At 39.0% G+C, this 23,821-nt stretch overlaps 2 protein-coding genes across 4 annotated transcripts in view; both read right to left on the minus strand.

Moving 5' to 3' along the window:
* Positions 1 to 23,821, minus strand: part of LOC123505621 (protein sel-1 homolog 1-like) — a 217,401-nt gene that overhangs the window by 95,156 nt on the left and 98,424 nt on the right. For all 3 annotated transcript variants that reach the window (XM_045257157.1, XM_045257156.1, XM_045257158.1), the window contains one exon: positions 2,594 to 2,748. In XM_045257157.1, coding sequence (XP_045113092.1) covers positions 2,594 to 2,748 — 155 coding nt within the window. The remainder of the gene's footprint in view (positions 1 to 2,593; positions 2,749 to 23,821) is intronic.
* LOC123505623 (tigger transposable element-derived protein 1-like) lies at positions 15,529 to 17,953 on the minus strand. The gene has a single exon (XM_045257159.1). The coding sequence runs from the start codon at positions 17,495 to 17,497 to the stop codon at positions 16,961 to 16,963; it is 537 nt and encodes a 178-aa protein (XP_045113094.1). The 5' UTR covers positions 17,498 to 17,953; the 3' UTR covers positions 15,529 to 16,960.

Genomic DNA, 23,821 nt, shown 5'->3' on the forward strand with positions numbered 1-23,821 from the left:
GAGGAGGCAGCATGAGCAATGTCTACAGTGCATGATGGCAGTATAATGGTAGGTTTTGAGGACGCAATACCTCCGAAAACACGAGGAAGCTCGCCGACGATCTCATCGTCTCTGGAGTTCGCTCAGATTAGCCGACGTATCTTGTACGTCTCTGACGCTGTACGGGTTAACAAGATATTTGGGAAAACATATAACATGCTTCAAAATATTGCCCTTGCATTCCACTACCTAGACGAAGGAATGATGAAGAAGATATTATGCACCTTAATAAGACCCCAGTTAGAATATGGAGCTTGCGTCTGGTTACCGCATATGAAGAAAAATGTGAAGAAGGTGGAAAGGGTACAGAGGCTGGCAACAAGGATGGTACCAGGACTCAGGGAGTTCGACTATGAGGAAAGACTGAAGAAACTGGGGCTGACCACATTAGAAGAGAGAAGAACAAGAGGAGATATGATAACTATGTATAAATTGGTGAACAAGATTGACATATTGGACAGAGAATTGATAAAGGTGACCACAAGTAATTATCCCCGAGGATATGGAAAAAAACTAATAAAAAGACATCTGTCTAAATGACATGAGAAAGTACAGTTTCCCGCATCGTAGTATTGATAAGTCGAATAAACTGAGCAGTGATGTCGTTGACACAGTGTGTGTCAATCAGATGAAAGAGAGATATGACAGGAGTGGACAAGGAGACAGGACACAGAGAGCTTAGCTCGGGCCCTGTAATACACAAATAGGTAAATAGGTAAATACACACACAAAAGAAAAAAAAAATTTACATAGTATATTTATTTGTATATATAATATATTTATTTGTATATACACATGGCGAATCTCAGTTTGGCAAAATTCACGACCACAGTGCATGCACGGTTTTAACTCAAACCTGGCGGCTGCACAGCAAACCACGCGGCTCCCGGTGACGTCAGACCTCTCTCTAAACCTATCAGAACGCAGTGTGAAAGTCCCTTTCAGCCATTTTGTTTAAGCTACCCTCTGTTCTGCTAGCGTAGGAACGAATTCTGGCGATTTACTGCCAACATGGTCTCTACCAGCGCAACAGGTGGTACCGGTAGGGGTAAGGACAATGGTGGTGGCGGCAAGAACGAAAGTGGGTGAGGGAAACAGGTGGAAAAACGCGAGTACAGATGAGGAAAGCATCACATATCGTACGGTGTGAGTGAAAAGGAGAAAATTATCAAGATGATAGATGAAGGAAAGATGGTATTTCAGGGGTCAAAAGAGAGAATTTGGCAATGACCAAAGACTGATTGAGACATTTTTTAGGCAATTTATATAGTATAAAGAACTCGTGCTAGGTGAAATTCGCATTTGGCGGTAGATTCGCCAGACTAATTAATTCGCCAAGATCAGGGGCTTACTGTATATGTATTCTATAGACATTATGACTTTATGCCATTGCACTATGGGAGTGCATTTCCTGCGTGTGCCACTGGCTTGGCGCCACCTCTTCAGTTGATGGCTGGCTTTGTAACAAATGGACCACCGCATATCTCTTCTTCGTCTCAACCTCTATTCTGTATTTTGCTTCGTAACAATACACAGCTGTATTTTAAAAATATTTGCTTGCCCCTGGACCTCTCTGGACTACTTAGTGCACCACCAAGTGACCCCACCACTTCGCACTGCTGTCTACAGTGGGCACCACCATTACAGATGCCATCCCCTTAAAGGGATTGGCCTGGTTTACATACCCTATGATGGCTGAGTTTGACAGAAAAGTCATGCAACTTTAGGCTTACGAATCACCCACTATAAAGTCAACTTTTCCACAGCTTGCTCCACTACATAACTCAGTCAATCTCGTTAGGTTGTCCATTTTATACTATACACCTCATAAGTTCTCTTGCTGCTCCCTTTTATTATTCGGTTCCCTCTCTCACTCTGTATATTCACCATCCTTTCAAAATACTTATGTTCTCATACTCTATTTCCTGGCCATTTAACCTGAACTTCCACTCATCATTTGGGGTTCCTTCAAATAACACTATCTTACTCTTTATTTTGATAGACCCTAAAGTTACATTTCTCACACATTTTCAAATTCATCCAAATTTCCTGCAGCTTCCATTCATTCTTGCTCAATATAAGTATCATCTCCAACAAACATTTCCTTTGTTTTTCTATAGTGCATGCTGATTCACCCCAGACTCCAAAAGTCAATCAATAGTGGCCCACTCCTGAGGAATGAGTTGCCCATAATCCATAATGACCTTCAGACCACCAAATGCAACTAAGCAAACATAAGGCAAATTCAAAATTTGTGTTTGTGGTGCCTAGCTATGTTCAAAACACACCCCACCAAAAAGATGTGATGAACACAACCACTATGCTTTCTGAATCCACCACATCCCCACTCATTGCTATGTAATGGTTTGGTCTGTCATTTTTCTTTCTATTTCATTTTGTAATGAAACTCTTCCTAACTCTATGATAAACATGTTTCACTAATTCTAAGAACTACTTCTGGTATAATGAGCATAATTAAGTTCATAATCACATATTTCTTGAACCTTTCAAATACGCATTTACAAGACTCAAAAAGATCCTTGAACTGGAATACCTGAGCCTGGACGTCTCCTTTCTTAGCCAGGAACTGATAGTACTGTATGAGGTCATCATCTAGCAGAGATGAAGTTGAGCCAGGATTGTCCACTTCATCCAGCAGCCTCACTCTCTGCACAACCCAGTTTCCATTCAGTGACACCTCATCTGCCACTGAATGTGAAAAAATTACTTGGTTAATTGCTTTGAATGGCCTTATTTTTAGTGTCACATAAATACTCGTGTGAGGCAGTTTAGAATCATAACCATCAAGAATTCTTCAATCAATGATTATATCAAATCAAAATTTGAAACAATTTTTTGTCTTCAATCACACTCATGAATTAGGTAAATATCACTTGATTCTTTTTCCATTGCTAGAAAATCTTTAACCTAATTTTTGACATAAACTGAGCATAGTAAATGAATTCCAGCTTGACATTAGCCACCATAATTATAATACCCACTATCTATCTTCAAAGAACTACAGAAAGAAATTACTCATTCAACTAGTAGCTCACAAATGGGCAAATTGAGTAAATTGAATGAATGATGTCCTCAACATTGTCATCCTCTATCACAACTATTTCTCTCAACATCCTTTCCAAAATTTGTGTGTGGTCAATGTTTCAAGCAGCTATCCAACACCAAGCATGATCATATGGAGTTATTCTCTCGCATTCTTCATCATGTAGTTCATTTACCCTTGGCTTTGGTCTTCCTCTTCTATTGCTCTGCATCTCTACCTCAATCACTCTTCTCCCCATAAATGCCTTTCTTTCTATTCATATGGCAAAACTACACCAAGCTGCTATCTTCCACAAATTTTTCAGTAAAATGTGTTCTTAACCCTTTCCTTCTGGCAATCGTATATATACGATTGCATCAATGCGTCCATAGCAACGGCGATCATACCCGTAATCAAGAATTTTCGCGCCTCAATTTTGAGCTCCAACCGCGGTTTCTTGAGTCAGGTGGTGAGTGGAAGTGTTTGGCATGTTTCCACATGTAGTGTTGACATTATAGCTCTGGAAATTTAGCGGTAACTAAGCTATTTTCCCTTTCTCCGGGCGACACTTGGCAACCCAAGCGACCCGCCGGGTGGAAAGCACCATGATAAGTGCGAAGAGACATCCTGATAAGAGCGAAGGATCTCAGATCATAACTCACCATGGAGCAGGACAGAACATGTATTTAGCAGTGCTTCTGAGTTTGAGGACAGTGACAGTAAATATTTAGAAGAAGAAACTGAAGAAAGAGAAGACATTAGTGAGGAATCGGAAAGTGAAAAAAAATATTACCTATCATTCTTTCATGTAAATTTTTTCATTATCTTCGCTTTTATAATAAAATGGTAGAAGGTAACTTGTCAGAGTGAGAGAGAGAGAGAGAGAGAGAGAGAGAGAGAGAGAGAGAGAGAGAGAGAGAGAGAGAGAGAGATCAACTAACAGGTTGGCGCATGAAAGCGTGTGTAATTCACCTCGGTTGCCTGCTGGTCACCCAGCCAGTCTTCCCCATTATGTGTGTATTTACCTAATTGTATTTACCTAATTGTAACATACGGGAAAAGAGCTATGCTCGTGTTGTCCCGTCTCCATATCTATTAATGTCCAGCTTTTTCTTAAAATCATGAATATTCCTTGCGTTGACCACTTCCACGTCTAAACTATTCCATGCTTCCACCCTTCTATGAGGGAAGCTATATTTTTTCACATCTCTCCTATAAGTGGCCATTTTAGTTTTTCCCATGCCCTCTCGACATTCTTTCATTCCACATACACAGATCTTCCCTATCCATTTTTCCATGCCAATCATCACTCTGTATATTGCTATCAGGTCTCCCTTTCTCTTCTGTTTTCCAGGGTCGGAAGTTGCATTCTTTTCAGTCTGTCTTCATAAGTCAAATCTCTTAAGTCAGGCACCATTTTGTTGCAGCCCTCTGTACTTTCTCTAGTTTCCTTATGTGTTTCTTTAAGTTCGAGCCCACTGTATTGTTGCATATTCAAGCCTCGGTCTTATCATTGCAGTAATTATTTTCTTCATCATTTCTTCATCTAAATATACGAACGCCACTCTTATGTTCCTCAATAAGTTCAATACTTCTCCAATTATTTTGTTTATATGTCTCTCTGGCGATAGGTCATTGGTAATTGTCACCCCAAGGTCTTTTTCTTCATGACTGGTTTTATGTCTTCATTTCCTATCTTGTACATACTCCTGATTCTTCTTTCACTCTTGCCAAACTCTATTTTCTTGCATTTTGTCGTGTTGAACTCCATTTGCCATGTACAGCTCCATTTCCATATTCTGTCCAAGTCTTCCTGGAGTAGTTCGCAATCTTTGTCACATCTCACTTTTCTTAACAATTTTGCATCGTCTGCAAATAGGCTCACATAACTGGACACCCCATCCACCATGTCATTTATGTAGACCGCGAACATTACTGGTGCCAACACTGATCCCTGTGGAACTCCACTCTCCACCAAGCCCCATTCTGATGGTCTGTCCTTAATTATTGTTCTCATTTCTCTTCCTACCAAAAGTCTTCCATCCATTTTAGTAAACTGCCATGCACTCCTCCTACCATTTCAAGTTTCCAGATCAGTCTCCGGTGTGGTACCTTATCAAAGGCCTTTTTTAAATCCAGATATATTCCATCAGCCCAACCATCTCTTTCCTGTATTACATCTATCACCCTCGAATAGTAACATATCAGGTTTGTCGTGCATGAACGCCCTTTTCTAAAACCAAATTGACACTCACAAAGTATGTCATTTTTCTCCAAGAAGTCTGTCCATCTATTCTTCACCACCCTCTCACACATCTTAGCTACCACACTTGTAAGTGACACTGGTCTATAGTTCAATGGGTCTCTTGTTACCTGATTTATAGATTGGGACAATGTTAGCTCTTTTCCAGTCTTGGGGCACTACACCTTCCCTTAATGAGGCATCAATTACTTCACAAACTTTTTCTGCCAGTTGCTCCTGCATTCTCTTAAAATCCATCCTGATACCCCATCAGGTCCCACAGCTTTTCTCACTTCTAAACTCCCCATCATATTCTTGATCTCCTCCACAGTTACTTGAAACTCCTTCATAATCCCTTTCTGTTCCATTACCAGTGGTTTGTCAAAAGCAGTCTCCTTTGTGAATACCTTCCGAAAGCATCCATTCATAGCCTCTGCCATTTCCTGGGATCTTCACTGCATACTCCATTTACTTCTAAACTTTCAATACTTTCTCTATTTTTGATGTTGTTGTTCACATGTCTGTAAAAAGCCTTGGTTGGTCTTTACATTTATCAATTATATCCTTTTCTTGTTTCTTTCTTTCTTCTCTTCTAATCAACACATATTCATTTCTTGCTCTTTTGTAACTTTCCCACTGCTTAATCCGTCTTTTCCTTCTCCACCTCTTCCATGCATCCTCTTTTCTTGTTCTAGCCTTTTCACATCTATCGTTAAACCAGTCCTGCTTTCCAACTTCTCTATGTTGTCTTATTGGTACAAATTTTTCTCACCTTCTTTGTATATTTTTATAAATTCCTTCCACTTTTCATTTGCTCCCTTAGCACTCTTGAATTTCATCCAATTTGTCTCTTGAAAGAATTTCTTTAGGTTTCCAAAATCTGTCTTGGCATAATTCCATCTTCCCACTTTATATTCTTCATTTCTTCTAGATTTCTCTTCATCTATCACCTTGAACTCCAAAACTGCATGATCACTCTTTGCTAAAGGGCACTCCACCCTCATCTCCTCAATGACCATTGGCTCTGTACTAAAGACCAAGTCCAGTCTTGACGATGCTCCCTCTCCTCCAAACCTAGTATCTTCTTTGACCCACTGAGTTAACACATTTTCCATTGCCAGTGTCAATAGTGTATTTCCCCATGTTGTCTCTGATCCTTCCATTGACCAGTCCTCCCAACACACCTCTTTACAATTAAAATCTCCCATCATTATAGTTCGTTCACAGCCACCCAACATTTCTTCCAGACATGTTCCTGTATCACTTATCATTTCTTCATATTCCTGTACTGACCATGCATTTGTCTTAGGTGGTACGTACACCACTATGTAGTGCCTCTTTTTCCTTCATTAGTTTCTGCTCTGATCTTTAGCACTTCTGCCTTTCCCATACCTTCTTTCACTTGATCCACCTTTATATCTTTTTAACCAGCAACATCACTCCTCCTCCCATCTTACCTACTCTATTTCTTTTCCAAACATTATATTTCCTTCTCCAACCATCATCAGGTCTTCTCCTCTCTCAGTTTTGTTTCAGTAAGACCCACAATATCTGGGTTCTTGTCCCTCAAGTAATCGTTGAGTTCTAAAATCCCGATATCACTCCATTTATGTTGGAATACATTACATTCCGCTCATACGTAAGTTTCTTTAGTCCTTTCTTACTGTACTTTTCTGGGTTATGAACCACTTCCTCAGTCTCATATCCAAGATTCTCCAGAAAAACTCTTTCTTCTCCTCTTCTGTCCTCTCTTCATTTTTTTCAAAGCCTCCTTTCTCAACTCATTTAACATTTCTCTTTCCTTTTCACCGAGATCTCTTCTCAACCAAATCTTCCTTGTTGTTTCCTGCTGGGCTAGCCTCCATGACTTCTCCACCAATTCATCTACATCCTTTTGTGACTTAAGTTTGATTCTTATTGGCCTCATACCTTCTCTTGTGAACTTTCCAATTCTATGGAAGTCCTCTATTTCTTGTACTAGGTCTTTTCCTCCTCCTGCACCACATTAATGATATTATTTATCACCTTTTTATGTTTTTCTCTCTCCATTTTACTCGGTGTCTTATCCTCCTCCACACCAAATATCACCACACATCTCTTTTTGTCTACAGTTTCCCTCACCAATGTCTCATTTGATTTAATAACCTTCACCACTTTCTCAGCAATCTTCTCTTCTATGATCTGTTGATCTATAATTTCAGCAAGGCCCAAAGTTTTCTCCCCAGACTCTTTGATTTCCTTTTCCAGACTTGCAACTTTGTAATTTACCTCCTTTCTTTCCACTTCCTGACTTTTTTTCCATTCAGCCTGCTTCTCCATCACTTTTCCTAGAGATTCTCCACATTTTCGCAATTCACTTTAATTAGCTTAACTTCCTCTTTCAGTGCTTCATTTTCCTTCTTCATATCGGCACACTCTTTCATTACATTGTCATAACTCGTTTCCAGGCCCCATACTTTTCAAACAGTTTTCAATTTTACCTTCCAACTCCAGAATTTTCTTCACATAAGCGCTCTTCTCCATTATTCCTTGAAATCCTGTGAAGTCTGATTCATCTTTCGAGTTCACGGCCGCCATGTTGCGCAGATGTAAACAAACCAGCTGATGGCTCAAACGCAGGCTACAGTTTATATTTACCTTCCTGGACATTATTTTGCTAATCAACAGTTAACATGACTATATGGAGACGGGACAAACATTACCAGCTCCTTTCCCACCTTGGTTACTCTTAGGCAATGGTAACTGTAGAATTAGAGATGATTGCTCTGGAGCTCAGCGACCACATCCGCCATCGACGATGTCCCGTGTGTGTGTGTGTGTGTGTGTGTTTTGTGTGAGAGAGAGAGAGAGAGAGAGAGAGAGAGAGAGAGAGAGAGAGATAATGTTTTTGCCTCGGTCGCCTGCTGGTCACCCAGCCAGTCTTCCCATTACGTGTGTGTGTGTGTTTGTGTGTTTGTGTGTGAGAGAGAGAGAGAGAGAGAGAGAGAGAGAGAGAGAGAGAGAGAGAGAGAGAGAGAGAGAGAGAGAGAGAGAGAGAGAGTGTGTGTGTGTGTGTTTACCTAGTTGTATTTACCTAGTTGTAGTTTTACAGGGCCTGGGCTTTATGCTCGTGTGGCCCGTCTCCATATCTACACTTATCCAATCTTACTTTAAAAGTGTGCACACTCGTTGCAGACACTACTTCTTCATCTAAACTGTTCACGTCTCAATACATCTCTGCGAAACTATATTTTTATATCTCTCAGACATCTTCCCTTTCTCAGCTTTTTACTATGCGATCTTGTGCTTGGTGTCATATTCTTCTCTCAGGATCAGTTTCTCATTATCCACTTGATCCATTGTTGATCAATTTATAGACTTGTATCAGGTCTCCTCTCTCCTTCTTTGTGTGTGTGTGTATGTGTGTGTGTGTATTTACCTAATTGTATTTACCTAATTGTAACATACGGGAAAAGAGCTATGCTCGTGTTGTCCCGTCTCCATATCTATTAATGTCCAGCTTTTTCTTAAAATCATGAATATTCCTTGCGTTGACCACTTCCACGTCTAAACTATTCCATGCTTCCACCCTTCTATGAGGAAGCTATATTTTTCACATCTCTCCTATAAGTGGCCATTTTAGTTTTTCCCATGCCCTCTCGACATTCTTTCATTCCACATACACAGATCTTCCCTATCCATTTTTCCATGCCAATCATCACTCTGTATATTGCTATCAGGTCTCCCCTTTCTCTTCTGTTTTCCAGGGTTGGAAGTTGCATTCTTTTCAGTCTGTCTTCATAAGTCAAATCTCTTAAGTCAGGCACCATTTTGTTGCAGCCCTCTGTACTTTCTCTAGTTTCCTTATGTGTTTCTTTAAGTTCGAGCCCACTGTATTGTTGCATATTCAAGCCTCGGTCTTATCATTGCAGTAATTATTTTCTTCATCATTTCTTCATCTAAATATACGAACGCCACTCTTATGTTCCTCAATAAGTTCAATACTTCTCCAATTATTTTGTTTATATGTCTCTCTGGCGATAGGTCATTGGTAATTGTCACCCCAAGGTCTTTTTCTTCATGACTGGTTTTATGTCTTCATTTCCTATCTTGTACATACTCCTGATTCTTCTTTCACTCTTGCCAAACTCTATTTTCTTGCATTTTGTCGTGTTGAACTCCATTTGCCATGTACAGCTCCATTTCCATATTCTGTCCAAGTCTTCCTGGAGTAGTTCGCAATCTTTGTCACATCTCACTTTTCTTAACAATTTTGCATCGTCTGCAAATAGGCTCACATAACTGGACACCCCATCCACCATGTCATTTATGTAGACCGCGAACATTACTGGTGCCAACACTGATCCCTGTGGAACTCCACTCTCCACCAAGCCCCATTCTGATGGTCTGTCCTTAATTATTGTTCTCATTTCTCTTCCTACCAAAAGTCTTCCATCCATTTTAGTAAACTGCCATGCACTCCTCCTACCATTTCAAGTTTCCAGATCAGTCTCCGGTGTGGTACCTTATCAAAGGCCTTTTTTAAATCCAGATATATTCCATCAGCCCAACCATCTCTTTCCTGTATTACATCTATCACCCTCGAATAGTAACATATCAGGTTTGTCGTGCATGAACGCCCTTTTCTAAAACCAAATTGACACTCACAAAGTATGTCATTTTTCTCCAAGAAGTCTGTCCATCTATTCTTCACCACCCTCTCACACATCTTAGCTACCACACTTGTAAGTGACACTGGTCTATAGTTCAATGGGTCTCTCTTGTTACCTGATTTATAGATTGGGACAATGTTAGCTCTTTTCCAGTCTTGGGGCACTACACCTTCCCTTAATGAGGCATCAATTACTTCACAAACTTTTTCTGCCAGTTGCTCCCTGCATTCTCTTAAAATCCATCCTGATACCCCATCAGGTCCCACAGCTTTTCTCACTTCTAAACTCCCCATCATGTTCTTGATCTCCTCCACAGTTACTTGAAACTCCTTCATAATCCCTTTCTGTTCCATTACCAGTGGTTTGTCAAAAGCAGTCTCCTTTGTGAATACCTTCCGAAAGCATCCATTCATAGCCTCTGCCATTTCCTGGGATCTTCACTGCATACTCCATTTACTTCTAAACTTTCAATACTTTCTCTATTTTTGATGTTGTTGTTCACATGTCTGTAAAAAAGCCTTGGTTGGTCTTTACATTTATCAATTATATCCTTTTCTTGTTTCTTTCTTTCTTCTCTTCTAATCAACACATATTCATTTCTTGCTCTTTTGTAACTTTCCCACTGCTTAATCCGTCTTTTCCTTCTCCACCTCTTCCATGCATCCTCTTTTCTTGTTCTAGCCTTTTCACATCTATCGTTAAACCAGTCCTGCTTTCCAACTTCTCTATGTTGTCTTATTGGTACAAATTTTTCTCACCTTCTTTGTATATTTTTATAAATTCCTTCCACTTTTCATTTGCTCCCTTAGCACTCTTGAATTTCATCCAATTTGTCTCTTGAAAGAATTTCTTTAGGTTTCCAAAATCTGTCTTGGCATAATTCCATCTTCCCACTTTATATTCTTCATTTCTTCTAGATTTCTCTTCATCTATCACCTTGAACTCCAAAACTGCATGATCACTCTTTGCTAAAGGGCACTCCACCCTCATCTCCTCAATGACCATTGGCTCTGTACTAAAGACCAAGTCCAGTCTTGACGATGCTCCCTCTCCTCCAAACCTAGTATCTTCTTTGACCCACTGAGTTAACACATTTTCCATTGCCAGTGTCAATAGTGTATTTCCCCATGTTGTCTCTGATCCTTCCATTGACCAGTCCTCCCAACACACCTCTTTACAATTAAAATCTCCCATCATTATAGTTCGTTCACAGCCACCCAACATTTCTTCCAGACATGTTCCTGTATCACTTATCATTTCTTCATATTCCTGTACTGACCATGCATTTGTCTTAGGTGGTACGTACACCACTATGTAGTGCCTCTTTTTCCTTCATTAGTTTCTGCTCTGATCTTTAGCACTTCTGCCTTTCCCATACCTTCTTTCACTTGATCCACCTTTATATCTTTTTAACCAGCAACATCACTCCTCCTCCCATCTTACCTACTCTATTTCTTTTCCAAACATTATATTTCCTTCTCCAACCATCATCAGGTCTTCTCCTCTCTCAGTTTTGTTTCAGTAAGACCCACAATATCTGGGTTCTTGTCCCTCAAGTAATCGTTGAGTTCTAAAATCCCGATATCACTCCATTTATGTTGGAATACATTACATTTCGCTCATATGTAAGTTTCTTTAGTCCTTTCTTGCTGTACTTTTCTGGGTTATGAACCACTTCCTCAGTCTCATATCCAAGATTCTCCAGAAAAACTCTTTCTTCTCCTCTTCTGTCCTCTCTTCATTTTTTTCAAAGCCTCCTTTCTCAACTCATTTAACATTTCTCTTTCCTTTTCACCGAGATCTCTTCTCAACCAAATCTTCCTTGTTGTTTCCTGCTGGGCTAGCCTCCATGACTTCTCCACCAATTCATCTACATCCTTTTGTGACTTAAGTTTGATTCTTATTGGCCTCATACCTTCTCTTGTGAACTTTCCAATTCTATGGAAGTCCTCTATTTCTTGTACTAGGTCTTTTCCTCCTCCTGCACCACATTAATGATATTATTTATCACCTTTTTATGTTTTCTCTCTCTCCATTTTACTCGGTGTCTTATCCTCCTCCACACCAAATATCACCACACATCTCTTTTTGTCTACAGTTTCCCTCACCAATGTCTCATTTGACTTAATAACCTTCACCACTTTCTCAGCTATCTTCTCTTCTATGATCTGTTGATCTATAATTTCAGCAAGGCCCAAAGTTTTCTCCCCAGACTCTTTGATTTCCTTTTCCAGACTTGCAACTTTGTAATTTACCTCCTTTCTTTCCACTTCCTGACTTTTTTTCCATTCAGCCTGCTTCTCCATCACTTTTCCTAGAGATTCTCCACATTTTTCGCAATTCACTTTAATTAGCTTAACTTCCTCTTTCAGTGCTTCATTTTCCTTCTTCATATCGGCACAGTCTTTCTTTACATTGTCATAACTCGTTTCCAGGCCCCCATACTTTTCAAACAGTGTGTGTGTGTGTGTGTGTGTGTGTGTGTGTGTGTGTGTGTGTGTGTGTGTGTGTGTGCGCGCGAGCCCGGTGTCGTCGCTCTCCGGGCTGTTTCTGGAAGACAGATCACACAGCAGGAGGAGGAGGAATCCTTGATAAGGCATAAACTGAACTTTCAGAGGTCACATTGAGCTACAAAGTACATCATTGTATTCAGAATAACAAAGAGAAAATAATTATTAGTATTCAAACAGTTTTCTGACAATTTCTACGTTTACCATTTTTAGCCGTTATAGCAAACGGGAAAATAGTTTAAGCGCCGGAAGGAAAGGGTTAAATAAGACTCAGTTGTCCACATACTGATAAACTATGAAATAAGCATTCAACCTTCTACTAATATATATATATATATATATATATATATATATATATATATATATATATATATATATATATATATATATATATATATATATATATATATATATATATATATATATATATATATAGGCAAACCCCGCTTAACGAAGGGCTTACGTTCCTAAAAAACACTTCGTTAAACGAAACTTCGTTAAGCGAACCAATTATAGCAAGTTTCACCCCTGACTTAAAACTTCCATTGAGAGTAAACAAAGGGAGAGTGCATCATAGTACAGTGCAAGGTTTAATGAAAGTAAAAATTATGAAGTTAAACATTTAGGCAGTTTAATTTAAGTTATTATAATGTACACTAATGTATGTATGTAAGTAACTTTATAATGTTGATGATCTTAACTTTATGAAGGGAATGTGAGTGAAACAGGAAAGACACTAACCGGCAACCTGTGGAATGTAAACAAAGGGCGTATCATTGTATCACATACAAAATTTATGTACCACATTTCCACAAGGCTTTCCATTTTATCCATTGTAGAGTCACGAGTTCAGGAGGTTCTTTTAGCTTGCAAGGAAGATACAGTCTCATCAGCCTTATTAATAGAGTCTGCTGACTTGAAAATAGTAGACAGTAAATGGAGGCAAGATGATGGCAAGCAATGCTATAGTTTTCTCGTCTCTCTCATGTCTGTGAATAATATCCAGCTTCACTTCGAGAGTAAGAGACTTCCTGGTCTTAGGAACGCTAGGCCACATTGCAGGGCGTTTAGGTGGTAAGTTGAGCGAGGGAAGACGAGCTGTTGCTGATGCTGTTAATGTTTTGAACAGGGGAGTGAGTGGTGTGCGTGTTGTCCACAAGAGGCTTGTTCTTGATCTTGATTCCACAGGTGTCCAAAGATTTCTCCTGAGGCAGGCCTTAGCATTGGCAGCTCCTGGTGTATTCAAAAGCCTGTCGATTTGCATGATACGGTGGGCCTTTCAAACTTGGATAAAATTACCTGGATAAAACTTCATTAAAGCGAGTTTGGTGTTCGTTAAACGAGCAGATGATAGTAAAATGAAACCTTCGTTGTAGCGAAATTTCATTGTGTGAACCTTCATTAAGCGGGGTTGTATATATATATATATATATATATATATATATATATATATATATATATATATATATATATATATATATATATATATATATATATATATATATATATATATATATATATATATATATATATATATATATATATATATATATATATATATATATATATATATATATATATATACACACAGTAAAACCTTAGCTCACGACCATAATTCGTTCCTAAATCCTGTTCGTCACCCGATATGTTCGTCCCCTGTATCAATTTTTCCCATAAGAATGTATTGAAATACCATTAATCCATTCCAAACCAAGAAAAAAAATCATACTTTTGTCCATAAAACCCATTCAAAATAGACCTTCAATGTATGCATGACATGCACGAAATAATTATAGAAAGCATAAATTTTTTTACTTACCTAAATGTTATCAAAATGATAATAAAATGAATAAAAAAGAAAAGGTTAATTACTTGAGAGACTGGACGTTGATGGCATGATGGAATGGAGGAGAGGAGGATGGGGAGGAAGACAGACAAGATCCAAGAAGACAGTCATGAAAGAGGACTTTGGATGTGCGCAGCGTGCCAGAGCTACACAACAGCTGTGTAGCGTCACAAGTCAGTGCCGCTTTGTGGGGCCCCGTTATAGTGAACATCGGCGTGGGAAACATGGAAAGATTGCCAGTCTTCGTCTCTGCCTTGGAAGACCCTTGCCTGCTGGGGATTGACTTCCTCACGCATGTGGGAGCAAGTTTGGACTTCCAAGACAGGAAGTTAAAGGTACGTGGCCAGGAAGTTCCTTTGATCCTCGGAGGTGATGCTCAGTGTGAGAGGAGCGGGCAGGAGGGCAGTGTTCCTTGCTAGGCAAGCGAGGAAACAGCTGCGATGGATGTGCCACAATCTGCAGTACCTGGACATGGCCAGGGTGATGATGACAGCAACGCTGAGAGCCACCAGAGCAGCGAGGATAACGCCAAGGAAGCTACGGTAGAGCGCGCCGGTAACATCACCATGCACAGGAAAAACAAGAGAAAATCGAGGTGGCACGGAGATTATGTTATGTAATATTTTTTGTATGTTCCTGTTTCTATTTTCTTTTGTGCTTATGTTTTGTTTTGTTGTTGTGTGATAGCCGGATTGGCTATCACACAAACGGCTCGCCTGCTGGCGAGCCATTTAACCGCGTTCGTACCCTGAAATATCGTTTGTCCCCTAGGTCGATATATTGACAAATTTTTTGGTAGCCTCTCGAATTGTTCATCCTTAGAGACGTTCTTCAAGCAAGGTTTTACTGTATATATATATATATATATATATATATATATATATATATATATATATATATATATATATATATATATATACAGAAGCTCCCTAACTTACGAACATAATGGGGACCGAGAGGCTGTTCGCAACTCCATTTGTTCGTATATCCAAAGTCGGGTCTCCATTGCCTTTTTTCCCATTGTTTTAAAGTTTTGTTTACATTAAGAATACCTGTACATAAATCCCAATAAGTACGACATACCTTATACAGTACCTGTAATATGTAATGCTTTTAATATTATTTGATGGTGATTCATACAACTTTAATGTAGAAACATACTTTATTTAAAAAGAAAATATATTGTAGTGGTGACTGGCTGGCGAACCGATCGATAAGATGGCGTGTGGTCAGCTGGGCAGGAAAACACAACCAGGGCCGTCACAAAACATGAAGCCTATCCGTTAGACCGGGGGACGACACCATACCATACTGAGAAAGATTGATAAACATGGATAGATTAACATGGCGTCGATCAATGGGGGTTGAACAGGTGTCTATAAATCTGGGATGACTAAGCGTCTGCATATCGGGGTCAAACAGCTGACATGGTTACCACTAGGTTACAGACTCGCATTTAGGTTACACATTTTAACGTTAGGGCTATGTCAGTTACATACATGAAAGCATTTCACATGAAATATAAAACAGAAAACATTGCATGCTTGAAATAAAAATGAGGAAACTCGTAAGATTTACCTTGTTCACTTGGATTTGTTGGGGGAAGTGGTGGGCGAGGAACGGGGTGACGAGATGGTGGAGGGGTCGTCAGCATCGCTGTCAGCGTCAGGCGTGTGGGTAGAGGATGAAGATGGCACTGACTGAGGAGTGGATGGTACTGTTGCCTCACGTTTATCTACCCGTTTGAAGAACCGATGAAGCGACGACTGGCTCACAGCCTTCTTTTTTTCCTCGTATATGACGCGGTAGCATTTCAGTGCATCATGAACAGCTGCTGACACCTTGGCATGTCATTCTTCATTTGGGTCCTGTTCTTCAAAATTTGCCAAGGCTGCCTCTATGGATGCAAAAGCTTCTACCATCTTTTTAGTTTGGAAATGTTTTGGTGGCATTTCCACTTCTTCCTCCTCTGCCTCTTCTGCCTCCTTCCTCTGCTTATCCAATTCTCGTAGTTCATCATTAGATAGCTCCTTGTGATGGTCATCAAAGAACTCTGTGAAGTCCTGCTCCTCCAGCTCTAGCTCCAGTTTCTCACTCATGGAGATTAAATTGTCAACAACCTCACCTGCTCCTCCTGAATATTTTCAAACCCAGTGAAATCATGAACAACCTGAGGGCAGAGTTTTTTCCATACGGCAGTCATACAGGTGGTTGTAACTTCCCATCAGGAGGTATTAATGTTTTTTATGGCATTGTATGACTTCCAAAATTCACTCAAAGTCATATCATTCTCGTCTGTTGCCTTCAGTGCCTGGCGAAAAGTGCGCCTTAGATAGTATTTTTTGAATGTTGTGATGACTCCCTGGTCCATAGGTTGTATAATGGAGGTTGTGTTGGGTGGCAGGTAGACAACCTTGACATTAGGGTGAAAGTCATCTAGGTAAGGTGGGTGGCCAGGGGCATTATCCAGCACCAGGAGGACATTGAATGGAATGGAGTTGCTCCGACAATACTTCTCCACCTCAGGGATAAATTGATTATAAAACCACTCCTGAAAAATCGCCTGTGTGACCCAAGCTTTAGAGTTATTCTTCCACACAACTGGAAGAGACGCCTTGGCAATGTTTTTCAGGGCTCATGGGTTTTCCGAGGTGTACACCAGTAGGGGCTTAATTTTAAATCACCACTAGCATTACCCCCAAGCAGTAGCGTCAGTCTGTCCTTTGCAGTTTTGAAGCCAGGCATCGTCTTTTCCTCCTTACTGATGTAGGTTCGGTCAGGCATTTTTTTCCAGTACAGGCCAGTTTCATCCACATTGAAAATCTGTTGTGGTGTGTAGCTTCCCTGGCAGATAGTTTCTGCTAGTTTTCCTGGGAATTCCTCAGCTGCCTTAACATCTGCACTCGCCGCCTCACCAGACACCTTCACGTTATGCAAGTTATTGCGCGCCTTGAAGCGGTTAAACCACCCATGACTTGCAGTGAATGACACATCCTCACCATACTCAGCCTTCAGTTCATTGAATAGACTCAGGGCCTTGTCTTGAATCATCATAAGGCATAGACGTTTCCGTTTCTGGATGCAGTCCTCGAACCATACGCCGAGATGTTTTTCCATCTCCTCAATCACTTTCCTTCTCTTTTTCGATATGATGGTTGATTGCATGGGCACTGCAGATTTCACATGTTCCACTATTTTTTTTTTTTGTTCTTAATAATTGTGCCTACAGTTGACCGATTCATATTAAATTTTCGTGCCACATCAGACATTTTCTCACCTTTCTCAAGCTGTTTTATGATGTCCATTTTCACCTCTAAAGTTATAGCCTGATGTTTCTTGGCACTTCCACTGGCTTCACCGTTTATTTTTCGCTTCACACCCGACATTTTTGATGGAATGATGCACAGGTAAAGCGAATTATGGCACAAAAATTGGCGGTACACGAGGACACAGTGAAAACATGATTTTGTGTTTATGGCGGGAGCCTGGAGGGCAGGGGAGTGATTCGCACAGCTGAGTGAGCTCGGCAGTGGCACGGCGTGGCAGACTCATGAACTATATTTGCGCGCAGAAAATTTGAAGTTTCCTAGCATCTTTCAAACAATTTTTTGGACTTGAGTAATTAAAAGATTTGTTCGTATGTATGGAATGTTCGCAAGTCGAATGTTCGTAAGTAGGGGAGTTTCTGTGTATATATATATATATATATATATATATATATATATATATATATATATATATATATATATATATATACAGTAATACTCCACTTAACGAACAGGATAGGGGGTGTCAAAGCTGTTCTTAGAGCGAAAATTTGTTAAGCGGATGTAATTTTCCCATAGGAAATACAGTAATACGCCGCTTAACGAGCAGGATAAAGGGTGTCAAAGCTGTTCGTAGAGCAAAAATTCATTAAGCGGACGTAATTTTCCCATAGGAAATAATAGAAATAGGGAGGGATGCGTTCTGGGCTGGTCCCCAACATACCACATGAGTTAAAAAATTAAATTAATTAATTAAAAAAAATATATATATATATATATATATATATATATATATATATATATATATATATATATATATATATACGTTTGGCAGCACATTGGGCCACCAGTGTACCACTACTTTTATGATGCCATATGAGCCATTGGAAGTTAGAGGAGCTACATACAAATTCTCTCACATTCTCGCATGTATGTTCACAAAACAACATTTCTATTAGCTTTTTACAAACCTTGCCCCCAAGAAAGGATTGTTTGTAATGCATAAAGTGAAATCTTACATGGAATACCAAAAAATAAAGCAGAGATGAGATGAGCCACAGACGAAACGGGATACTTGCAGCCACTCGGCCGCTTCTTCTTCTTCTTGTGACCTTTTTGGCCTGTGTGTTGTCTTTCCCCATGATATTTGTTTTCACTCCTCTATTGCCTGCTATAACGGATATCATATCTTAGTATTCATATACGCTCATGCCACGAGGATAACCTCGACTCCGTGGCACTGAGTGATAGTGATAGAATTATTAATGAAATACCGTGGTATTTCATTAATAATTTACTATCACTCACTGCCACGGAGTCAAGGTTATCCTCATGGCATGAGCGTATATGAATACTAAGATATGATATCCATTATAGCAGGCAATAGAGGAGTGGAAACAAATATCATGGGGAAAGACAACACGCAGGCTAAAAGGGTCACAAGAAGTAGAAGCGGCCGAGTCGCTGCGAGTCTCCCGTTTCGTCTGTGGCTCATCTCATCTCTGCTTTATATTTTTTGGTATTCCATGTAAGATTTCACTTTATCCATTACAAACAATTGGGGCAAGGTTTGTAAAAAGCTAATAGAAATGTTGTTTTGTGAACATACATGCGAGAATGTGAGAGAATTTGTATGTAGCTCCTCTAACTTCCAATGACTCATATGACATCATAAAAGTAATGGTACAACAGTGGCACAATATGCTATATATATATATATATATATATATATATATATATATATATATATATATATTTTTTTTTTTTTTTTTTTTTTAATCCATGTGGTATGTTGGGGACCAGCCCAGAACGCATCCTCCTATTTATTATACTGCTTAACGAACGTTCGTTTAACAATTTCGGTTTAACGTACTATATAAAGTTAGACCAAAAGTCTGCATAACGTACAACCACATCCGTTTTAGCGAATTTTCTGGGTTTGAATTTGCTGGGTGAGGGACCGAACGCGGTAGTTTCGCTGTGATTGTCTGGCTCCCCGCCTCTGTCTCTAGCACTTCTGGAGCTGGATCCAAGATTCTTTAACAACGTCAGAGCAACCTCTTGCAGCGAAATGGCATCCATGAACGCGTGGAGGGACGGTGACAAGGTTGCTATCAGGTTGCTCTGAGGTTGCTGGGAACACCACCTCTCCAGGTGGTGTTACTGTCTTATATAATGCATTTATGTTCACAAAACAACATTTCTATTAGCTTTTACGATCCTTGCCCCCAAGAAAGGATTGTTTTGTAATGCATAAAGTAAAATCTTACGTGGAATACCAAAAAATAAAGCAGAGATGAGATGAGCCACAAACGAAGCGGGAGACTCGTCGCCACTCGGCCGCTTCTTCTTCTTGTGACCCTTTTGCTTGCGTGTTACTTTCATCATGATGTTTATGTTTTCACTCCTCTATTGCCTGTTATAATGGATATCATATCTTAGTATTCATATACGCTCATGCCACGAGGATAACCTCGACTCCGTGGCAGTGAGTGATAGTGAATTACTGATGATATACCGCGGTATTTCATTAATAATTCACTATCACTCACTGCCACGGAGTCAAGGTTATCCTCATGGCATGAGCGTATATGAATACTAAGATATGATATCCATTATAGCAGGCAATAGAGGAGTGGAAACAAATATCATGGGGAAAGACAACACGCAGGCTAAAAGGGTCACAAGAAGAAGAAGAAGCGGCTGAGTCGCCGCGAGTCTTCCGTTTTGTCTGTGGCTCATCTCATCTCTGCTTTATTTTTTGGTATTCCATGTAAGATTTCACTTTATGCATTACAAAACAATCCTTTCTTGGGGGCAAGGTTTGTAAAAAGCTAATAAATATGTTGTTTTGTAAACATAAATGCATATATAAGACAGTAACACCACCTCCAGAGGTGTTGTTCCCAGCAACCTCAGAGCAACCTGATGGCAACCTTGTCACCGTTCCTCCAAGTGTTCATGGATGCCATTTCGCTGCAAGAGCTTGCTCTGACTTTGTTAAAGAATCTTGGATCCAGCTCCAGGAGCGCTAGAGACAGAGACGGGGAGGCAGACAATCACAGCGAAGCTACCGCGTTCGGTCCCTCACCCAGCAAATTCAAACCCAGAAAATTCGCTAAAACGGATGTGGTTGTACGTTATGCAGACTTTTGGTCTAACTTTATATAGTACATTAAACCGGAAATTCGTTAAACAAACGTTCGTTAAGCGGAGTATGTATGTATGTATGTATGTATGTATATATATATATATATATATATATATATATATATATATATATATATATATATATATATATATATATATATATATATATATATATATATATATATATATATATATATATATATATATATATATATATATATATATATATATATATATATATATATATATATATATATATATATATATATATATATATATATATATATATATATATATATATATATATATATATATATATATATATATATATATATATATATATATATATATATATATATATATATATATATATATATATATATATATATATATATATATATATATATATATATATATATATATATATATATATATATATATATATATATATATATATATATATATATATATATATATATATAATCATGGGCAAAAGACAATGAGGTCATGAAGGCAAACACAGAAGTGTTAAAAAAAAACTCTGATGACTGAAGAACAAAGTTTGTGGTAGTGAAAAGACAATGGAAGATAATGAAGATCAAGTTAGGAAAAAAAGTGAAAAGCAAAATCATTGGAAGATGGACCAGGATCAGCAGAAAGTTATTTTTAAAAAGATCACAGAAGAATTAGCCTAGGAAAGGGAACAGGAGGTTGCCAAAATGGTAGTAAAGATAATCAAGGACAAGGAAGATTTGGTTATTTGGTTAGGGATACTGTGGAATAGAATAAATGCAATTATTTTTTAATTAAAGGAAAGAGTTATGCCAATTAGACATAAAAGAAAAGAATATGAGAAAGAAGCAGGTTAAGAAAGTAGTGAAGGAGGTGAAGGATGATGAAGAAGGCAAAAGAATGAGTGAAGAAATCCGTGGACTGGGGAAATATGAGGAGAGAAAAACACATCCGTTAAAGATTATAATTAGATTGCAAGCAGATACGGAGGATATCATGGTAGGCTCATGGAGGCTGAGAAGGAAAGAAGCGTATAAAAATGTATGGTTGAAAAACGACCTAAAGGAAGACACAGTTATGGAGAAAAAAATAAATAAAATAAACAGAACAGCAGAGAAAAGGACGAGCTACTACTGGAGGATCAAAGACATGAGACTGAGGAAGTGGTACACAAGCAGGGAGAACCAAAAGGAAATAAATATCACAGTAGAAGAGGAAGAGTATTAAAAGTCACATACACAAAAGTAAATGGTATATTAATGACAAAAATAGTTGAATGATTATAAAAAGAAAACAAACCTGACAGTGTGGGATTAACAGAGACAGAACTGTAAGGAGGACTTTAAGTATATGATATTAGGGAAAATAGTTACAATATATGGAAGAAAGAAAGAAAAAAAAAGATGTTAGATGTTACTTGAAAAGAAAGAGCTACAGGTGGATGAAATAACTTATGGAGAAGGGAGTGCTGAAGTAGTGAAAGCATGAGTAAGAATTCAAGGAGAAAGAAAAAGAGACTTTGTCATCATTTATGTCCCACTCAGAACAAACTCATGAGGAAATGAAGAATATGAAAACATACTTAATGATACCAGAAAATATTTCAGGCATCAACTGAAAAGAGTAAAAACATAACAGTGATAGGTGATCGTAATTGCAGGGAAATAGTTTGGGAAGACCTGACAACTGAGGGAGGAGAAATATCTTGGGGACAAATACTATTGAATTTAACAGTAGACAATATTCTAACTCAGTGGGTGAAGGACAGCTCAAGGTATAGAGCAAATGAAGAACCATCATGATTGGACTTAGTATTTACTAAAGAACCAGAGATACAGTAAAACCTCACTTGACGAACGTCTCTAAGGATGAACAATTCGGGAGACGACCAAAAAACTTGTCAATATATCGACCCAGGGGACGAACGATATTTCGGGGGACGAACGCTGTTAAACGGCTCGCTGGCAGGCGACCGGTTTGTGTGATAGTCAACCTGGCTATCACACAACAACAAAACAAAACATAAGCACAAAAGAAAATAGAAACAGGAACATACGAAAAATATTACATAACATAATCTCTGTGCCACCATGATTTTCTCCTGTTTTTCCTGGGCATGGTGATGTTACTGGTGCGCTCTACTGTAGCTTCCTCGGCGTTATCCTCACTGCTCTGGTGGCTCTCAGCATTACTGTCATCATCATCCTGGCCATGTCCAGGTACCGCAGATTGTGGCACATCCATCGCAGCTGTTTTCTCGCTCGCCTGGCAAGGAACATCATCTTACTGCCCGCTCCTCTAACACTGAGCATTACCTCCGAGGATCAAAGGAACTTCCTGGCCACGTACCTTTAACTTCCCTTCTTGGAAGTCCAAACTTGCTCCCACATGCATGAGGAAGTCAATCCCCAGCAGGCAAGGGTCTTCCAAGGCAGAGACGAAGACTGGAAATCTTTCCATGTTTCCCACACCGATGTTCACTATAACGGGTCCCCACATAGCGGCACTGACTTGTGACGCTACACAGCTGTTGTGTAGCTCTGGCACGCTGCGCACATCCAAAGTCCTCTCTCATGACTGTCTTCTCGGATCTTGTCTGTCTTCCTCCCCATCCTCCTCTCCTCCATTCCATCATGCCATCAACGTCCAGTCTCTCAAGTAAATAATCTTTTCTTTTTTATTCATTTTATTATCATTTTGATAGCATTTAGGTAAGTAAAACAATTTAGGCTTTTTATAATTATTTCGTTCATGTCTTGCATACATTAAAGGTCTATTTTGAATGGGTTTTATGAACAAAAGTATGATTTTTTTGGGGAGTCTGGAACGGAGTAATGGTATTTCAATATGTTCTTATGGGAAAAATTGATTCAGGGGACGAACAAATTGGGTGACGAACAGGATTTAGGAACGAATTATGGTCGTGAGCTGAGGTTTTACTGTACTCAATAATTTGGAATAAAAGAGTCCACTTGGTAAAAGTAACCATGTATTACTTGAATTCAGCCTGAAAGAAGGATTGGAAGGAATAAGGAACAAAGACTATAAAAAATGAAGATAC

This window comes from Portunus trituberculatus, chromosome 18 (assembly GCF_017591435.1).
Source record: "Portunus trituberculatus isolate SZX2019 chromosome 18, ASM1759143v1, whole genome shotgun sequence".
Taxonomy (NCBI): domain Eukaryota; kingdom Metazoa; phylum Arthropoda; class Malacostraca; order Decapoda; family Portunidae; genus Portunus; species Portunus trituberculatus.